This window comes from Cricetulus griseus, chromosome 6 (assembly GCF_003668045.3).
Source record: "Cricetulus griseus strain 17A/GY chromosome 6, alternate assembly CriGri-PICRH-1.0, whole genome shotgun sequence".
Lineage (NCBI taxonomy): Eukaryota > Metazoa > Chordata > Mammalia > Rodentia > Cricetidae > Cricetulus > Cricetulus griseus.
The window spans coordinates 154,379,333-154,395,301 of NC_048599.1; the positions used below are offsets into that span (position 1 = coordinate 154,379,333).

The 15,969-nt window shown below is 46.7% G+C and overlaps 1 protein-coding gene across 3 annotated transcripts; it reads right to left on the reverse strand.

Annotated features, from left to right (window-relative positions):
* Positions 1-512: 512 nt before the first annotated feature.
* On the reverse strand, positions 513-13,720 carry Dhdh (dihydrodiol dehydrogenase). 3 transcript variants are annotated; one of them, XM_027420630.2, is made up of 7 exons: positions 13,561-13,720; positions 12,840-12,951; positions 11,684-11,847; positions 8,677-8,799; positions 4,635-4,759; positions 1,513-1,660; positions 513-1,121 (listed from the first exon to the last, which is right to left on the reverse strand). In XM_027420630.2, the coding sequence occupies exons 1-7, from the start codon at positions 13,637-13,639 to the stop codon at positions 1,012-1,014; spliced, it is 861 nt and encodes a 286-aa protein (XP_027276431.1). In that variant the 5' UTR covers positions 13,640-13,720; the 3' UTR covers positions 513-1,011. The 3 variants fall into 3 exon arrangements, with proteins under 3 accessions (XP_027276431.1, XP_027276428.1, XP_035302593.1); XM_027420627.2 differs by having other exon boundaries at positions 8,677-8,929; positions 13,561-13,719; XM_035446702.1 differs by lacking the exon at positions 12,840-12,951 and having other exon boundaries at positions 8,677-8,929; positions 11,684-11,845.
* Between the last annotated feature and the right edge of the window lie 2,249 nt (positions 13,721-15,969).

Below are 15,969 nucleotides of genomic sequence, written 5' to 3' on the forward strand. Positions count from 1 at the left end.
TCATTTGTCCCAGGTTTGAGACCTAACAGCCTACGTGTATGTATGTGTACCCCGTGTGTGCCTGGTGCCCATAGAAATCAGAAGAAGGCATCGAGGTTCTCTAGAACTGGGGTTAAAGACCGTTGTGAACCACTTTGTGAATTGAGTCTGCATCTTCTTCAAGACCAACAAGAACTATTAACTACTGAGTCATTGCTCCAGCCCCAGTGTCTCTGTCTTCTCCATCCCCCTCCCATTCCCCAACCCCACCATTCCCTCTCTAGGGTCTCACCTTGAAACTGGCTGGCCTGAAACTTACTGGTCTGGAACTCATAGAGATCTGCCTGCCTTTGCCTTCTGAGTGCTGGTATTGCACCCGGCTGCCACCCCACCCTCATTTAGTCCCTAATGAGGAAACAATCTCAAGGAAAGAGAGCAGGATGGAGAAAGTCAGAGCAAGCATGACACAGTGTCACCCTGGCAATATCAGTCACCAGGTATCCCACATTCCTTCAAGGCCATTTTGGGTTCTCTTTGTAGGAAAATCATACTGCCCCTGGCCTGTCCTGGTACTTGGAAATCCCCACCCCCAGGGTTAATACTCTGGACTTTTCCACTAGCCCATTGAGCATGCTTCAAAGATGCTATAAAAGCCTACCCTCATCTCTGTGAGTTCGAGAACAGCCTGGTCTACAAGAGCTAGTTCCAGGGCAGCCTCCAAAGCCACAGAGAAACCCTGTCTCGAAAAAAAAAACCCAGAAAAAAAAAAAGCCTGCCCTCTGCCCAGTTATGCCAGGCTAGCCTCGAACTCATAGAGATCCGCCTGCCTCTGCCTCCTGAGTGCTGGGATTAAAGGAGTGCGCCACCAACGCCCGGCTAAGCAAGGTGTATTTTAAGAGCCCAGAAAGGGAGAGGTCTCCAACGTGAGAACTCGAGCTGTTTTGCAAAAATAACTCCAAAGCAATTAGGGTCAAGCTAGAGTGTCCCAAGTAGGAAAAATTATTGATTGCTACGTTCGACCCAGGAGCAGCATCAGCATTTATCCTGGGGGAAGGTGACTCCAATAGCCTTCCTCGCCTCCTCAAGGATTTCAGCCATGAGCTCACTCTCTGCCAGAGGAACTACAGGACTTTCCTTAAGACCTGGAAAGAGAGAGCAAAGGAAAAGTCGTCCAAAACCCACACACTGAAGACTACAATTCCCAGAAGCACCCACGGAATAGGCAGTGTGTTTTGAGAAGGTAGAAGTCCCTCGGCATCCTGGGAAATGTAGTTCTAAAGAGCTGCTTTTGCATGCCAGGCGTTGGTGGCGCACGACTTTAATGTCAGCACTTGGGAGGCAGAGGCAGGCGGATCTCTGTGAGTTCGAGGCCAGCCTGGTCTACAGAGCGAGTTCCAAGACAGGCTCTAAAACATTACAAAGAAACCCTGTCTCAAAAAACCAAAAAACAAAAAACCAAAAAACAAAAAAAACTGTTTTCGATTCTGGGTATGAGGGAGCTCATCATGCTTAGAATGGCCCTCCACTCCTCACCTTTAAGAAGGCACTCTCGGACGTGGTTGGCTTCATAACTCAGGCATGATCCGTTCATAAAATTGTACCCTTTCCCGAGGACAGGAGAAGGGAACTCTTTGTGCTCGTCATTCACCACCAGCTCCATTGGGCACCATGTTTTGTGAATCTGGAGAAAGATAACAATGACTACTACAAGGCATTCCTGGTAGGCCCAGGGACCAGCACCGGGATCTGAGGGTTTACTCCCAATCTATTTGTGCAGTTCAAGCCTGATTGGGGTTGAAGTGTTTGCTCCTTAGCAATGATCCTGTCATACTAAGACCCTGCCTGTTGTCTCCCCAGAATCAAAACTACCTTGGACTTGAGGACCAGCCCAAGTAATAAAGGCTAACTACCACACCTCCCAAGTGTCAGGATTGCACACCAGCCATCATCACTCTTGGCTCTCATAATCTTATCTTTTCTTTTTTTCTCTTCTTTTCTTTTCTTTGAGACAGGGCCTCGTGTAGCCCAGGCTGGATCCCAACTCACAGCAAAGCTGAGGTTGATCTTGGACTTCTGATTCTTCTGCCTGATATTACAAGTGTGTGACATCATACCTAGTTTCCATAGGACAACTTCTGTAGCAAGAGATCCCAGAGACATTGCATCTGGCTTGAAATCTGAAGGTTAGCATCGGGCTTTGAACTACCTTTTGTGGTTTGAAGGGACCAGCTCCCCATTTCGGCAGCCATGGCAGTAACACGTGCTCGCTAAGACCTTGTCTTAGTCACTAGAGGTTAGGTGCCTGCCTCTTGACAAGGAACCAATCAGAAGTTAGCTGGTGGTGCTATGCTTTACGGCACTGGGTGTACTTTACGGACAAGCGCACAGCAATGACCCACAGAGCATAGCAACCACCCTGGGAGGGCCTATGGGCCATAACAACCAGTTGACCAATCAACACAGGGCAAGCCCTCCAAGCCTGGAGGCACACCAATCGTGAGCCTGTGCATACCCCTAGACACTCCCCTTACGCTGCCCTACGAGATCTCTCTCTGCACCCGGTTTGAGCTGTCTTTTGAGAGCCATCCGCCATGGCGGGTGGATGAAAGACCCAAGCTAACATAGGGTTAGCTCGTTAAAAAACAATAAAGCCTCATGTTTGCAGCAAGCTCTCGAATCTGCCTGGTGATTGGGGTGACCGCGGTCATGGCCTGGGACCTCGGATACCTGGGTTTTCCGGGGGGTCTAAAATGTTGTTACTGTTTGTTTGAAGTGTTAGTTTTTTTTTTTTTTTTTGTCTTTTGAGACAGGGTTTCTCTGTGTGGCTTTGGAGCCTATCCTGGAACTCGCTCTTTTAGACCAAGCTGGTCTCGAACTCACAGAGATCCTCCTGTCTCTGCCTCTTGAGTGCTAGGATTAAAGGCATGAACCACCACCGCACAGCCGAAGTGTCTGATTCTTTTCTGAATTCTTCCTGAAGGATTCAGAGCCTTTGCAAAACTTAGTAATGAGAGAACCTGGAAAACCAAGAGGTCTCATGCTTAGGAATTGCTTGGGCAAATGGCTCCTTCAAATGATTCTAGATAAGAGGTTTTGGTATGTGGAAATTGCTTGCTTAAAGGTGTAAATCCTGCAGGCAGGCAGTGGTGATGTACACCTTTAATCCCAGCACTTGGGAGGCAGAGGCTGAAAATCCATATGAGTTCAAGGCCAACCTGGTCTACGAAGCAAGTTCCTGGACAGCCAGAGCAGGAGAACAGAGAAACCCTGCCTGGAAAAACAAAAAGATGTAAGTCCTGTAACAGTAAAAAAAACTTTTTGCAGAGCAGTGTGCAGTCAGTTCCCAGGAAGCTGATCCCCCTGCTTCTGCTAAGTCTAAATACATCCTAGAGTGACCCTTTTTCTTCCAAGGACCCACGCAAACAGAACACTGACAATCTTCCTTCTATTCTGGTAGAAGACCTGGAAGCTAAACTAGCCATCTACTAACTTGTAGGACAGAATGGAAACTCAGAGACAACTGGGAGATGAAGAAAGGTAGAAATCCTTCAAAATGCAGGGAAAGGCTCAAATTATTCTATAGTTTGATTTGCTGTATATATGATTTCTTTCTCTCTTTTCAAGTTTTTTTTCATTGAAGTGTTAAGGATCACAAACACTCTCAGCTGTGCACTAAATAAGTGCTTTACTCCTGAGTCCCGCACACAGCCCCTCACTGGGGGATTCTAGGCAGGTTCTGGACCTCTGTCTCTAGATTCTCTTTCTACTTTTTATTTTTTTAAGGTCTTGCTGAGTAATCCAGACTGTTCTTGAAATCCCTCTAAGCCCAGAATGCCTGGAACCATGATTCTCCTCGCCCTGCTAGGCCCAGCAGGATCAATCTCCTTTCTTTGCAAGCTAGGTATGAAATGCAGGGTACCATAAATGCTAGTCATGTCTTCCACAGAGCTACACTTTCAGATCAAAAATAGGATTTCTTTTTAGCAACAGCATTCTAGGAATCCAGGAAAATCTGACCTCTGCTGATAAACAGATTGTGTCTGGAAACAACTGGAAGGTCCTAAGCCATCAGCTTTATGTTTAGAACCTGAACTGTTCAAAGTAAAAGTGGGTGGTTGGAGTGTGGGCCTGGAGCTTATATCCAATCTTGGTGCTCACCTGAGTTCTTGGCTTCCTCACTGTCATGGCATGACCAAGCTGTATGGAAAGCTTCCATTGCTACAGACCAGATTGGTTCAGCCTCTGTGCCTTCCCCACCTTGATGGACTGACAGATCTCATACCCTAAGCCAAAATGAACCTTCCCCTCAGTTAAATGGCCTCTGTCAGACCTCTGTCAGACGTTTAGTCACAAGAATAGTAAAAGTAGCAAATATAGCTGGAAATAACTTGGGGCTGGATACAACTTGGTGGCAGAGCACATGTTTAGCAGTCAGGAAGGCCAGGCTTCCTTTTCTAGCACCAAAAATCAAACATCAAAAGAACTAAGGCCTGAGAATATGGGCCTGTGACCTCAAGGCTGAAACCCAATCCCTTGGCTTGGTTGTTAAGGAGTCTGAATGTCTTCGAAGCAGGGTGAAAAAAAGCTTCAGCTCTAGGGTCCCCTTCCCAAGGTTGCTGCACAGGCCCCCAGCACTTGGGCATGTAATGCCTCACCTGAGCCATGCCCTTGGTGCCAGTCACATATGCTGTGTTGGGGATATTGGAAGTTATGCTACAGGTGAAGCTGCCGTGGAGCCCTCCTGGGTACTGAAGAAGCACACTGACAGTGCTGTCCACACCTGTAAGGGAAGCACAGGTCAGTACAGGGTGGGGGCAAGGGCAAGTCCTGGGACAGACTGCACAGGCCTCCAACCTTGGCCCATACACTTGGCCTTTTTGTTGTTTTGTTTCATTTTATTTTTGTTGCTTTTGCTGGGTTCTGTTAATTTGTTTGAGACAGAATCTCCCAGAGCTTGGCTCATGCCAAACTTCTTAGGGATTAGACAATTATCTATGGATCCTCCTGCCTCCACTTCCCAAGAGCTGGGATTACAGGCAGACACCATCATGCTTGACTGAATAGCTTTGGTTTTCAAGTTTTTATTTTATTTATTTATTTATTTATTTATTTATTTATTTATTTTTTGGTTTTTAGAGACAGGGTTTCTCTGTGGCTTTTAGAGGCTGTCCTGGAACTAGCTCTTGTAGACCAGGCTGGTCTTGAACTCACAGAGATCTGCCTGCCTCTGCCTCCCAAGTGCTGGGATTAAAGGTGTGCACCACCAATGCCCGGTTTAAGTTTTTAATTTATTATTAGTGTGTATATGTGCATGTTGTACATGCACGGGACACGTGCCACAACACACATGTACAAGTCAGAGGACTCTAGAAGTTAGAGGATCAAACTCTGGTCTTGAGGTTTCCATGGTAAACACTTTTACCTGCTGAGCCAGCCATCTCACCTGGCCCCTGTTTTGTTTTATGAAACAAGGCTTCACTGTATAATCCAAGCTGCCTTTGAACTCATGGAATCTTCCTGCCTCAAGTCCCCTGAGGAATGGGTTTACAGGTTTGAACCACATTGGCCTGAATTAATTATATACTTTAAATGAGTAAGTGTATGGTATCTGAATTATACCTCAGGACTGGAGAGATGGCTCTGTGGGTAAAAGCCCTTGCTGCTCTTGCAGAGTAAGTGGGTTCAATTCCTAGAAGCCACATAGCAGCTCAGGGAATTCCAGCTTCAGGGAATCCAGTTCCTTCTTCTGACCTCTGAGGTCACACAGTTTATGTTCATACAGAAATAAATACAAAATAAAATAAATCTAAAAAAAAATAACCAAAACTAATCCATGGACACACAAGGCAGAGGTAGGCAGATCTCTCAGTCTGAGGTCAGTAAGTGTTGTAAAAAAAAAAAAAAAAAGTACCCCAGAGAAGCTAGAACCCTCTTCCAGAAACGGATGGAAGCAGATGCAGAAATCCACACCTAACCATTGGACTGAGCTCCTAGAATACAATCGAAGTGAGGGAGGAGAGATAATATGAACAAAGGAGTCAAGACCATGATGGGGAAACCCACAGAATCAGCTGGCCTGAGCTAGTGAGAGATCACTGACTCAGGTCTGCCAAATGGGAAACCTGCATAAGACCGAACTAGACTTCCTTAAAATAGATGACAAAGGTGTGGCTGGGACAATATATGAGGTCAGTGGCAGTGGGTCCAAGATGTAACTCCAATAAACAAACTGACTTAGTGGAGCCCATTCTATATGGAGAGATACCATGCCCAGCCTAGACATGGGGAAGGGGTATGCCTTGGTCCTGCCTCACAGAGATTTTGTGACAGACTTAGTAGACTTCCTAGGGGAGGCCTTACCTTCTCAGAGGAGCAGATGGGAGGTAGGATGGGGGGTAAGTGGGAGGGATCAGGAGGAGAAGAGGGAGGGGTAACTGGGATTGGAAAGTAAAACAATAATAAATTAAAAAAATACTAAAAAAAAAAAAAAGAAAACCAGTTTGAGCACAATATACAGTCAGTTAAAATAGTCAATGGCTGGGAAAATCTAATAAAAGCTGATTGATTAGCTGGGGGAAAAAAAGTAAATTAACAAACCCACAAATGAACAGTAAGAGGAACAAGGCTAGACTTCCATAGTATGTTCAGGCCTTTGGTTTCATTTACTGCTTCAAAAGAGAGAGGGAGGCTGGAGAGATGGCTCAGAGGTTAAGACTTCTCTTCCAGAGGATCGGGTTCAATTCCCAGAAAAAAAAAAAAAACTTTTTTCAAGACATGGTTTCTCTGTGTAGCCCTGGCTGTCCAGGAACTTGCTTTGTAGACCAAGCTGGCCAGAGATACGCCTGCCTCTGCCTCCTGAGGGCTGACACTAAAGACTTATGCCACCATGACTGGCAAAACTCACTTTTTAAAAATTTTCAATACAGGGTTTCGCTGTATATAGCATTGGCTGTCCTGGAACACTCTGTGTAGACCAGGCTGGGCTTGAACTTAGAGATCTGTCTGCTTCGGCCTCTGGAGTGCCAGGAATAAAGTTGTGCTACTGCCCAGCCCCAAAACTTTTTTGTTGTTGTTTTTGGTTTTTGGCTTTTCGAGGCATGGTTTCTCTGTGGCTTTGGTGGCTGTCCTGGAACTAGCTCTTGTAGACCAGGCTGGTCTTGAACTCACAGAGCTCCACCTGCCTCTGCCTCTGCCTCTGCCTCCTGAGTGCTGGGACTAAAGACATGTGCCACTATCACCCGGCAGTAGAATCTACTCTTTTAAAAATATGTATTGTTGGGGCTGGAGAGATGGCTCAGAGGTTAAAAACACTGCTTGTTCTTCCAAAGGTCCTGAGTTCACTTCCCAGCAACCATCCGTAATGAGATCTGGTGCCTCTTCTGGTGTGTAGATATACATGGAAGCAGAATATTGTATACGTAATAAATAAATAAAATCTTTAAAAAATGCATATTGTATTTGTGTGTGTTTGTGAGATTGTTCAGTGATTAAAAGCACTTTATGCTCTTCCAGAGGACCCAAGTTCAGTTCTCAGCACCCACATCAAACAGCTTACAACTGCCTGTGAGTCCAGCTCAAGGTGAGGGTGTGGTGTCATCACCCTCTTTTTCCTCTGCAGGCCCTGTCACACATGTAGTATATACATACATAGGTACACACAGGTATACAAAAATAAAAATAAAGTGTTTCTGTTACTTCCTCCTTCGGTAAGGATTCAGGCATTATGCTGGCCTGCCCCTGTCATTTATTTTTACTATTTTAACTGCATTGGTGTTTTGCCTGCATGCATGTCTGTGTGAGGGTGTCAGATCTTTAAGTTACAGACCCTTGTGAGTCAACTTGTGGGTGCTGGGATTTTGAACCCAGGTTCTCTGGAAGAGCAGTTAATGCTCTTAAATCATTGGGCCATTTCTTCAGCCCCTTGTTTGTGTTCCTTTTTTCTTTTTGGTTTTTTGAATCAAAGTTTTTCTGTAGCTTTTGGAGCCTCTCCTGGAACTCACTCTGTAGATCAGGCTGCTCTTGAATTCACAGAGATTTACCTGTCTCTGCCTCCCCAGTTCTGGGATTAAAGGTGTGTGCCACCATGGCTTGGCCTTGTTTGTGATTTTTTTTTTTCGAGACAGGGTTTCTCTGTGTAGCTTTGGAGCCTATCCTGGCATTCGCTCTGGAGACCAGGCTGGCCTCGAACTCACAGAGATCTGCCTGCCTCTGCCTCCCAAGTGCTGGGATTAAAGGTGTGCGCCACCAACGCCCAGCTAACAGTCCTGTTTTTAACATTTGACCAGTCAAACAATTAAGATTCAGCAAGCCAGTCTCAGATCACAAGGTCAGATCACTGACACAAGGAGAGCTGGCCTGTCTCAAAGGGCAAAGGTGCAGAGGGTGGGCTTGGGAGCCAGGTTCTGAAGGAGACCTTGGGCGCCCCCCCCCCCACCTTTCCGAAGCGGCCCTAGTTCTTTGAACTACATTTCCCAGAAAGCCATGAGAGTAGCCACCTGCGTAAACCACGTATACATGTGCCACTGGCAATTCTGGGAATGGTAGTTTTTTATGTGTCTAGTGCGTGGCTAGGGAAGGAGGCCCTCATGGAAAACCTCCCATTGTCTAGCTTGATTTCTTTGGTGGGGCTGGAGAGTGGGGCGCAGGAGAATTGAGAAGCAGGTCTCCTATTGCCATCTAACCGAGAGCACGCAGTACCTGTTTCATGAATGTTTCCCATGGCTGAAATCTTCTCCGGCTTCAGCGCACCAAAGACCATGGAGAGGAACTGGATGCAGTAGATGCCTAGGTCCAGCAGGCAGCCGCCGGCCTGCCTCCAGTCTGTGGCCCGGGGTAAAATAGTTATATTCATCCCCATTTCCGCCCGAGCCACTTGTACGTCCCCAATAGTTCCTTGGGCCAAAACTTCCCGCAAAGCCTCCATGGCGGGAAAAAACCGGCTCCAGATGCCCTGCACACCAGAGAGGGGAAGCCCAAGGAAATAGAGGCATTATTACTCAGAAGGTAATCAGCCACACCTCCCTCAGGGTCCTAGCCTTGAGGGTTATCCATTGCTCCCTCTACCCAAAACATACCTCTATCCTTCCACAGCCCATAGCCCCCAACATAAGGTCCTGCTTTGACCTCCCCTCTGGGGCTGTCACCCCAGCTTTCCTTTTCCAACTGCCTGTCTTATATTTGATTTTGTTCATGTTTTTAGATGGGGTATATGTAGTTCGGGCAAGCTTCGAACTCCTTCTGAAGCAGAAGTGAGTCTCAGTTGAGGAACTGCCTAGATGAGATTGGCCTGTTGGGGAGTGTCTTGATTTTTAATGACATGGACAGCCCAGTCCACTGTAAGCATCCTTGGACAGGTAGGCCTGAACCCAGAGCCTTTGGTTAGGGAAGCCCTCCAGCCACTGGGATGACATCTCTAGCCCTTTAAAAAACGGTATATCGGTGCGCATGGTGTGTATACCTTTAATTCCAGCACTGAGGGAGTCTGTCACATTTGCTAAGGGTTATGACAGCCATCACACTTGAATAAGCGGGCTGGCTTCACTTTTGGGTGACTTTTTGTTTTGTTGGTCTTTTTTTTTCCTTCTGAGAAAGGGTTTCATGTGGTTCAGACTGGCCTCAATCTCTCCATGTAGCTGAAGATACCTTGACTTTATTTAAAAGTTTATTTGTATGTGCATGTGTATGTGTATGTAGGTGCCACCAAAGGCCAGAAGTGGGCGGAAAATCCCCTGAAACGAGTTACAGGTGACTGCAAACAATCCTGATACCTGCCTGAACATGGTCTTCTGGAAGAACAACCAGTGGCTTTTGTTTGTTTGTTTGTTTAGGTTTCTCTTGTAGCTTTGGAGCTTGTCCTGGTACTAACTCAGTAGACCAGGATGATCTCAAGCTCACAGAGATCCACATGCTTCAGCCTCCCGAGTGCTGGGATTAATGTCATTGACCACAACCGCCCAGCTCAATCAGTGTTCTTAACTTCTGAGCCATCTCTCTATTCCAACCATAAACCCACAACTCTTTCCTTCCTCCCTCTTTCTCTCTTTCTTCCTCTCTTCCTCTCTTTCTTTCTTTCCTTCCTTCCTTCCTTCCTTCCTTCCTTCCTTCCTTCCTTCCTTCCTTTTTCTTCTTTATTTTGAGACACAATCTTGTAACCCTAGCTGGCTTAGAAATCACAAAGATCCCAGTGGTAAGATTAAAAGTGTTCACCACCATGCTGGGCCTCTGTCTCCTTCCTAGTATTGAGGTGAATGAACCACCATACTGCTTCTTGTGGTCCTGAAGATGGAACCCAGAGATTCCTGCATGCCCGGCAAATACTTTGTCCACAGAGCTACATCCCCATTGTCTCCTCAGCATCGCTTGGTTGTCTGGCCTTCCTTCCTTCCTTCCCTCCCTCCCTTTCTTTCTTTTTTTTTTTTTTTTTTTTTTTGGGTTTTTCGAGACAGGGTTTCTCTCTGTGTAGCTTTGGAGCCTCCCTGGCACTTGCTCTGGAGACCAGGCTGGCCTCGAACTCACGGAGATCCACCTGCCTCAGCCTCCAAGTGCTGCTTTCCTTTCTTCCTTTCTTCTTTCCTTCCTTCCTTTCTTTCTCTCTTTTTCTTTCTTCCTTCCTTTCTCTCTTTCTTTCTCTCTTTCTTTCTTTCTTTCTTTCTTTCTTTCTTTCTTTCTTTCTTCTTGAGACAAGGTCTCTCTGTGTAGCTGGCTGGAAATTTGCGATGTAGACAAAGCTGGTCTCAAACTCACAGAGGAATCTGCCTCTGCCTCCTGAGCACTTGGATTGAACACCTGATCTCCTCTTGGTTGACTGTAGAAACAGTCACTCATTTTAGGGCTGGAGAGATTGCTCAGTAGTTAAGGGCACTTGTTGCATTTGCAGAGGACCCAGGTTTGTTTCCCACCAGACACATAGTGGCTCACAACCTGTTCAGTTCCAGGGCTTTTGATACTGTCTTCTAATCTCTGTGGGCATCAAGTATACATGTGGCATATTAAATTAAATGAATAACTAATAAAAGCCTTTTTAATCACTAATCTTGGAAGTCACACATTTTGGTGGCAAACTTTTAGTCTCCCATCAGCTTTGCCATAGATGACATCTCTAACTGGAGCCATGTAATGAATTAAAAACTGCACTGACTTGAAGGTTCCCTCCCCTGTGTTGGAGATGGAGCTCTGGAAAAGTATTTCTTCACTATCTCTGTTCTGTAGGAGAAAAAAGCTGTTTGTGTACCAATATGTAACTTTTCCCAGGAGAAGCTACAGAGGCTGAGTCACTGTTCCTATCTGCAGTTTCCTCAGGGTTCAGAGAGCAAGCAGTAACCTGAAGATGAGCACAGCAGTGTGTGCCTCTGGGAAGCTGCGCTCTTGTGACTATGGGACTCTCTTGAGTTGCTGGCCAGCCTGACACACCACCCTACAACTCCCTAGGTAAGTTTGCAGCAGCAACCCTTAAGTAAAATGCCTGTCTTTTGTTTTCTTGCTTTCCAAATAAATGCTTTTCCTCACTTGACCTTAGTCATTGGCCTCTGCACATGGGTAGCAGTGGACTTGGGATTGTGCTTTCAGCAGATGCTAGAGTCAGTTACATCCTGGTCACACCGAGATTCTGATCTGGTGGCATTTTGACTGTGGGCAAGCTTGGGCAACCGTGTTTACTACTGGGAGCTGATGTTTTATGGATGTCAGAAGGGCCCTCCAGGCTTACCTCCATAAGGAAGACACCCCGAGAACGGGCCTCTGCAACCATCTCCCGAACCTCTGCTGCATTCACACCCATGGGTTTTTCGCAAAGAACAGCCTTGCCCGCTGCCAGGCAGAGAAGCACCGCTGATTTGTGCTGGGGATGCTGGGTGGCAATGTACGAAATCTCTAGCGTAGAAGGAAGGAGAGAGGGTCAGCAGCATTGCCCACGAGAAAGGCCTGTCTGCCAGCCCTCAGGGCCAGAGTGGTATTTCAGTCCTAATCCTCTCAGTGAGAAGAGACTACCAAGCTTTAGGGAGGCGGAGGCAGGAGGATAGCCATTTTGAGACCAGCCTGGACTACATAGTGAGGTCTGTCTCAAAAATCCAATGGGCCAGGCATGGTAGCCTGGGCCTTTAATCCCAGCACTTAGAAACTGCAAACCAAGGCAGGCAGAGCTCAGTGAGTGTGAGGCCAGCCTGATCTACTTATTAAGTTTTAGGCCAGCCGGGGCTACATAGTGAGACCCTCTCAAAATAAAGCAAAATGTTGGGCTGCAGCTCTGTGGAGCCTAAACGGTGAGATTCCAACCGCAGTGCTGCAAAACAAACAAATTCTTAACAGAGTCCCGAGCCTCCTGAGAAACTTAAAACTTGCCCCTTAGCTCCATCGGCCTGGCATCTAAGCACAAGTTAATATTGTTAAGCCAGTCTCTGGCCAAGTGCATTCCTATTAACTCTGCCTCCTACCCCAGCTGAACCCAAGCCTTTCCAAAGACCCCTATTTCCCTAGAAGTGCACCCGCTTTTTTTTTTTAAACAATTTTATTTATTATGTATACAGTCTTTTGCCTGCATGCCAGCTGAGGGTACCAGATCTCATTCAAGGTGGTTGTGAGCCACCATGTGGTTGCTGGGAATTGAACTCAGGACCTCTGGAAGAACAGTCAGTGCTCTTAACCGCTGAGCCATCTCTCCAGCCCATGCACCCGCTTTTTTTGGGGGAAGGGGTGTCTTGGAACTTGCTCTTGTAGACCAGGTTGGCCTTGAACCCAGAGATTGGCCTGCCTCCTGAGTGTTGGGATTAAAGGACATCAGGTGCACTTGTTATCACACGTTTACCACAGCACAAGAAGAGACTGTACAGGCCTCTGCCCCCACCTCCAACTGTGAGGTTACTCACCCACGTCTGGGTCCTTTGCTAGCTCCTTGTAGGAGCCATATGCCTTGGGGATATTGTGTTTCTTGGCAAACTCCTTTGCTCGGTTCAGGTCCCTTGCAGCCACTGCTACTACCTGGTGTCAGATTCAAAGGGTTGAGGGGGGACCATTGTAGATGGGAGGCAAGCAATGGCAGAGGCTGAAGTTACAGGGAGGACATTCCTGTCTGAAGGAGGCGGGGGTGGATGGCGGGGAAAGCCAGACTGACTTGTGCTCAGGCCAGCCCGGCTACAGAATGAGTCCAAGGCCATCCTAGGTACATGGCAAAACTCTGAATAAATAGGAAAATGAGCCAGGCGTTGGTGGCACTCGCCTTTAATCCCAGCACTTGGGAAGCAGAGGTATGTGGATCTCTGTGAGGCTAGCCTGGTCTACAAAGTGAGTTCCAGAACAGCCAAGGCTACACAGAGAAACCCTGTCTTGAAAAAGCAAAACAAAATAAACAAACAAACAAAAAAAGGAAAATGGGGGCCCAGTTGCTGACTGCACAACAGCTTCTCCTCCGAGTAGCTAAGATACACTCCCTAAACCCTCAAGCACCCCAGGTTTAGGAGAGTCGGGTGAAGAGGGGGAAGCTGAAAACAAGTCACACCTCAGAGTCCCCTTCTCCTCTCAGAGCCGCCTCCTGTCTCAGACCTCGGGACTCTCCACCCTCAGACTCCGGGTCTCCCCCGAGAATCGCACCTGGTGTTCCGAGGGAGGCAGTGAGCACAGCATGGTGGTAAAGTCGTGGGCGATTAAGCCAGCTGACACGATGCCCCATCGCAGCGCCATGTCACCACAGCCGCTGTGGGTACAGTCTTCTGCCTGGGAGCAGCTGCCCCTGGTGGCTGTTAGAAATGGACTGCTCTGCGGGCCGGGAGGTGGGGCCAATGGAACCGTGCACAGCTTGGCTCCACCTTCAAAGGAGCAGCACTTTGCTCTGTTTTGGGTGAGACTTTGACCCTTAGGGACACAGCGGCAGAGTTGTCAGAGACAGAGAAGTAGGCATTTCTCCAATGCTCTGCTCTGCTCTCCCCCCTCCCCCCCAGTGCCTTACTCTGTTGCCCAGCCTGTCCTGGAATTCACAGTATATATAGTGCTTGCCACTGGCCTCAACTCAAGGCAATCCTCTTGCTTCAGCTTCCTGAGTGCAGGGATTACAGGTACACATCACCATGCCTGCCTTTCGGGTGTCCTTTTACTTTTTATTTTGAGACAGGGTCTTGATATTTTTAGAAATTGGTCTGGGGTCACAAGAAAATGGCCATAGGATCCATAGTACTTTTGACAAAGCAAAAATCTGTACATAGGGGCTTAGCTGTGCCAAATCAAGCAGGCAAACACACCCAGCAGGAAATCACTGGGTTTGTTTTTGTTTTTCAAGTGTGTGTGTGTGTGTGTGTGTGTGTGTGTGTGTTGCCTGTATGTATGTATGTGCACCCTGTGCAGCCTTGGTGCTCTTAGAGGTCAAAAGAGAGTGTTTCAGTAACTGGAGAGATGGCTCAGCAGTTAAGAGCACTGGCTGCTCTTCCAGAGGACCCAGGTTCAGTTTCCCATGGCAGCTCAAAGCTGTCCTTAACTCCAGTTCTAGGAGATCCAGTGCCTTCTTCTGTCCTCTGTGTGCACCACACATGCACACGGTATAAATAAATGATAACAGGCACACCCTTACACACATAAATAGAAGAGAAGAGGAGGAGTTGTAGGGAGACAGTGTTGTCACACCTCCTAAGGGCTGGCTACAGGTGTGCTTAATCACGCCTGTCAGGGCATGGTCAGGGGATGTTCAGGATGATACTGCATGGGGGGGGGGGTCTTAAGGTGCTGGAGACACGTGGGAGCTCTCTCTGGCCTCCCTAGCTTGCTGCCTCTGGGTACGCTCTGGCTTGCGCTTGGCCGGTATTATTTGAATAAAGATATCTTAACCTACAAGCTCACGTCACAGAGGAAGAAAAGAAGAAAAAGAAAGAAAGAAAGAAAGAAAGAAAGAAAGAAGAAGAAAGAAGAAGAAGAAGAAGAAGAAGAAGAAGAAGAAGAAGAAGAAGAAAAGAAGAAGAAGAAGAAGAAAAGAAGAAGAAGAAGAAGAAGAAGAAGAAGAAGAAGAAGAAGAAGAAGAAGAAGAAACAAGATGGAAGAAGGTATTGGGTACCAGGTACCCTAGAACTGGAGTTATAGGTACTGTGAACCTAACCTGGGTCCACTGTGAGAACATTAAGTGTTCTTAGCTGCTGAGCCTAGATTATATCTTTACAAGTCTCTTTAGCAATGGAACTTATTTATCTCTTAACTTTTGGAGAGAAAAGAAAGTACATCTTACTTACACCCTCTGGTTCCTCTTCTTTTATAACAATTTCATTCTGTCTTTCCTTCTAATTCACTTAACATTTATCTGATTGTGTTCATAAGTCACATATTTAGTAAGATACAGGAATATTGTCGGTTATATTTTTAATTAATCATTGAACTAATTGGTTATGCAACATTAACTGTAATCATGATTCCTTCCTGTTTCCATTTAACCCTTTGATAGTTCATTTACATCCCTGACATAGGTATCACAGGTGTCCTTGCATAATCCCCTTGCCTCAGTTTCCCTAGCAGTTAGAATGCCCAGCCTGGACCACCGGCCTTACAGGTGGCCCTGCTTCTTTTTTTTTGGTTTTTCAAGACAGGGTTTCTCTGTGGTTTTGGAGGTAGTCCTGGAACTAGCTCTTGTAGACCAGGATGGTCTCGAACTTACGGAGATCCGCCTGCCTCTGCCTCCAGAGTGCTGGTATTAAAGGCATGCACCACCACTGCCCAGCCTGGTGGCCCTGCTTCTTAAGACCATTGGATTTAGGGACAGAATCCTCTTCCATGTCTTTCTTTGCTTTCTATCTTTTTTTTTTTTCTTCTTTTTTTGTTTTGTTTTTCAACACAGGGTTTCTTTGTAGCTTTGGAGACTGCGCTGGAACTCGCTCTGTAGACCAGGCTGGTCTCAAACTCACAGAGATCCGTAGCCAGAGCTGCATAGCCACAGCCTGTCTCAAAAAAAAAAAAAACAAAAAACAAAAACAAAAACAAAAATATACAAAAAATAAAACAACCAAAAAGACCTTGGTGTACGAGGAG

What these genes read in the sequence shown, in the direction of transcription:
- Dhdh (XM_027420627.2), bottom strand. Translation starts at nt 13,650, where the DNA reads ATGGCGCTGCGATGGGGCATCGTGTCAGCTGGCTTAATCGCCCACGAC. An exon ending in AGCAAAGGACCCAGACGTGG is followed by an intron (nt 11,848 to 12,839) that starts GTGAGTAACCTC and finishes CTTCTACGCTAG; the next exon opens with AGATTTCGTACATTGCCACC. An exon ending in GGGAAACATTCATGAAACAG is followed by an intron (nt 4,760 to 8,676) that starts GTACTGCGTGCT and finishes CTTCCCTTACAG; the next exon opens with GTGTGGACAGCACTGTCAGT.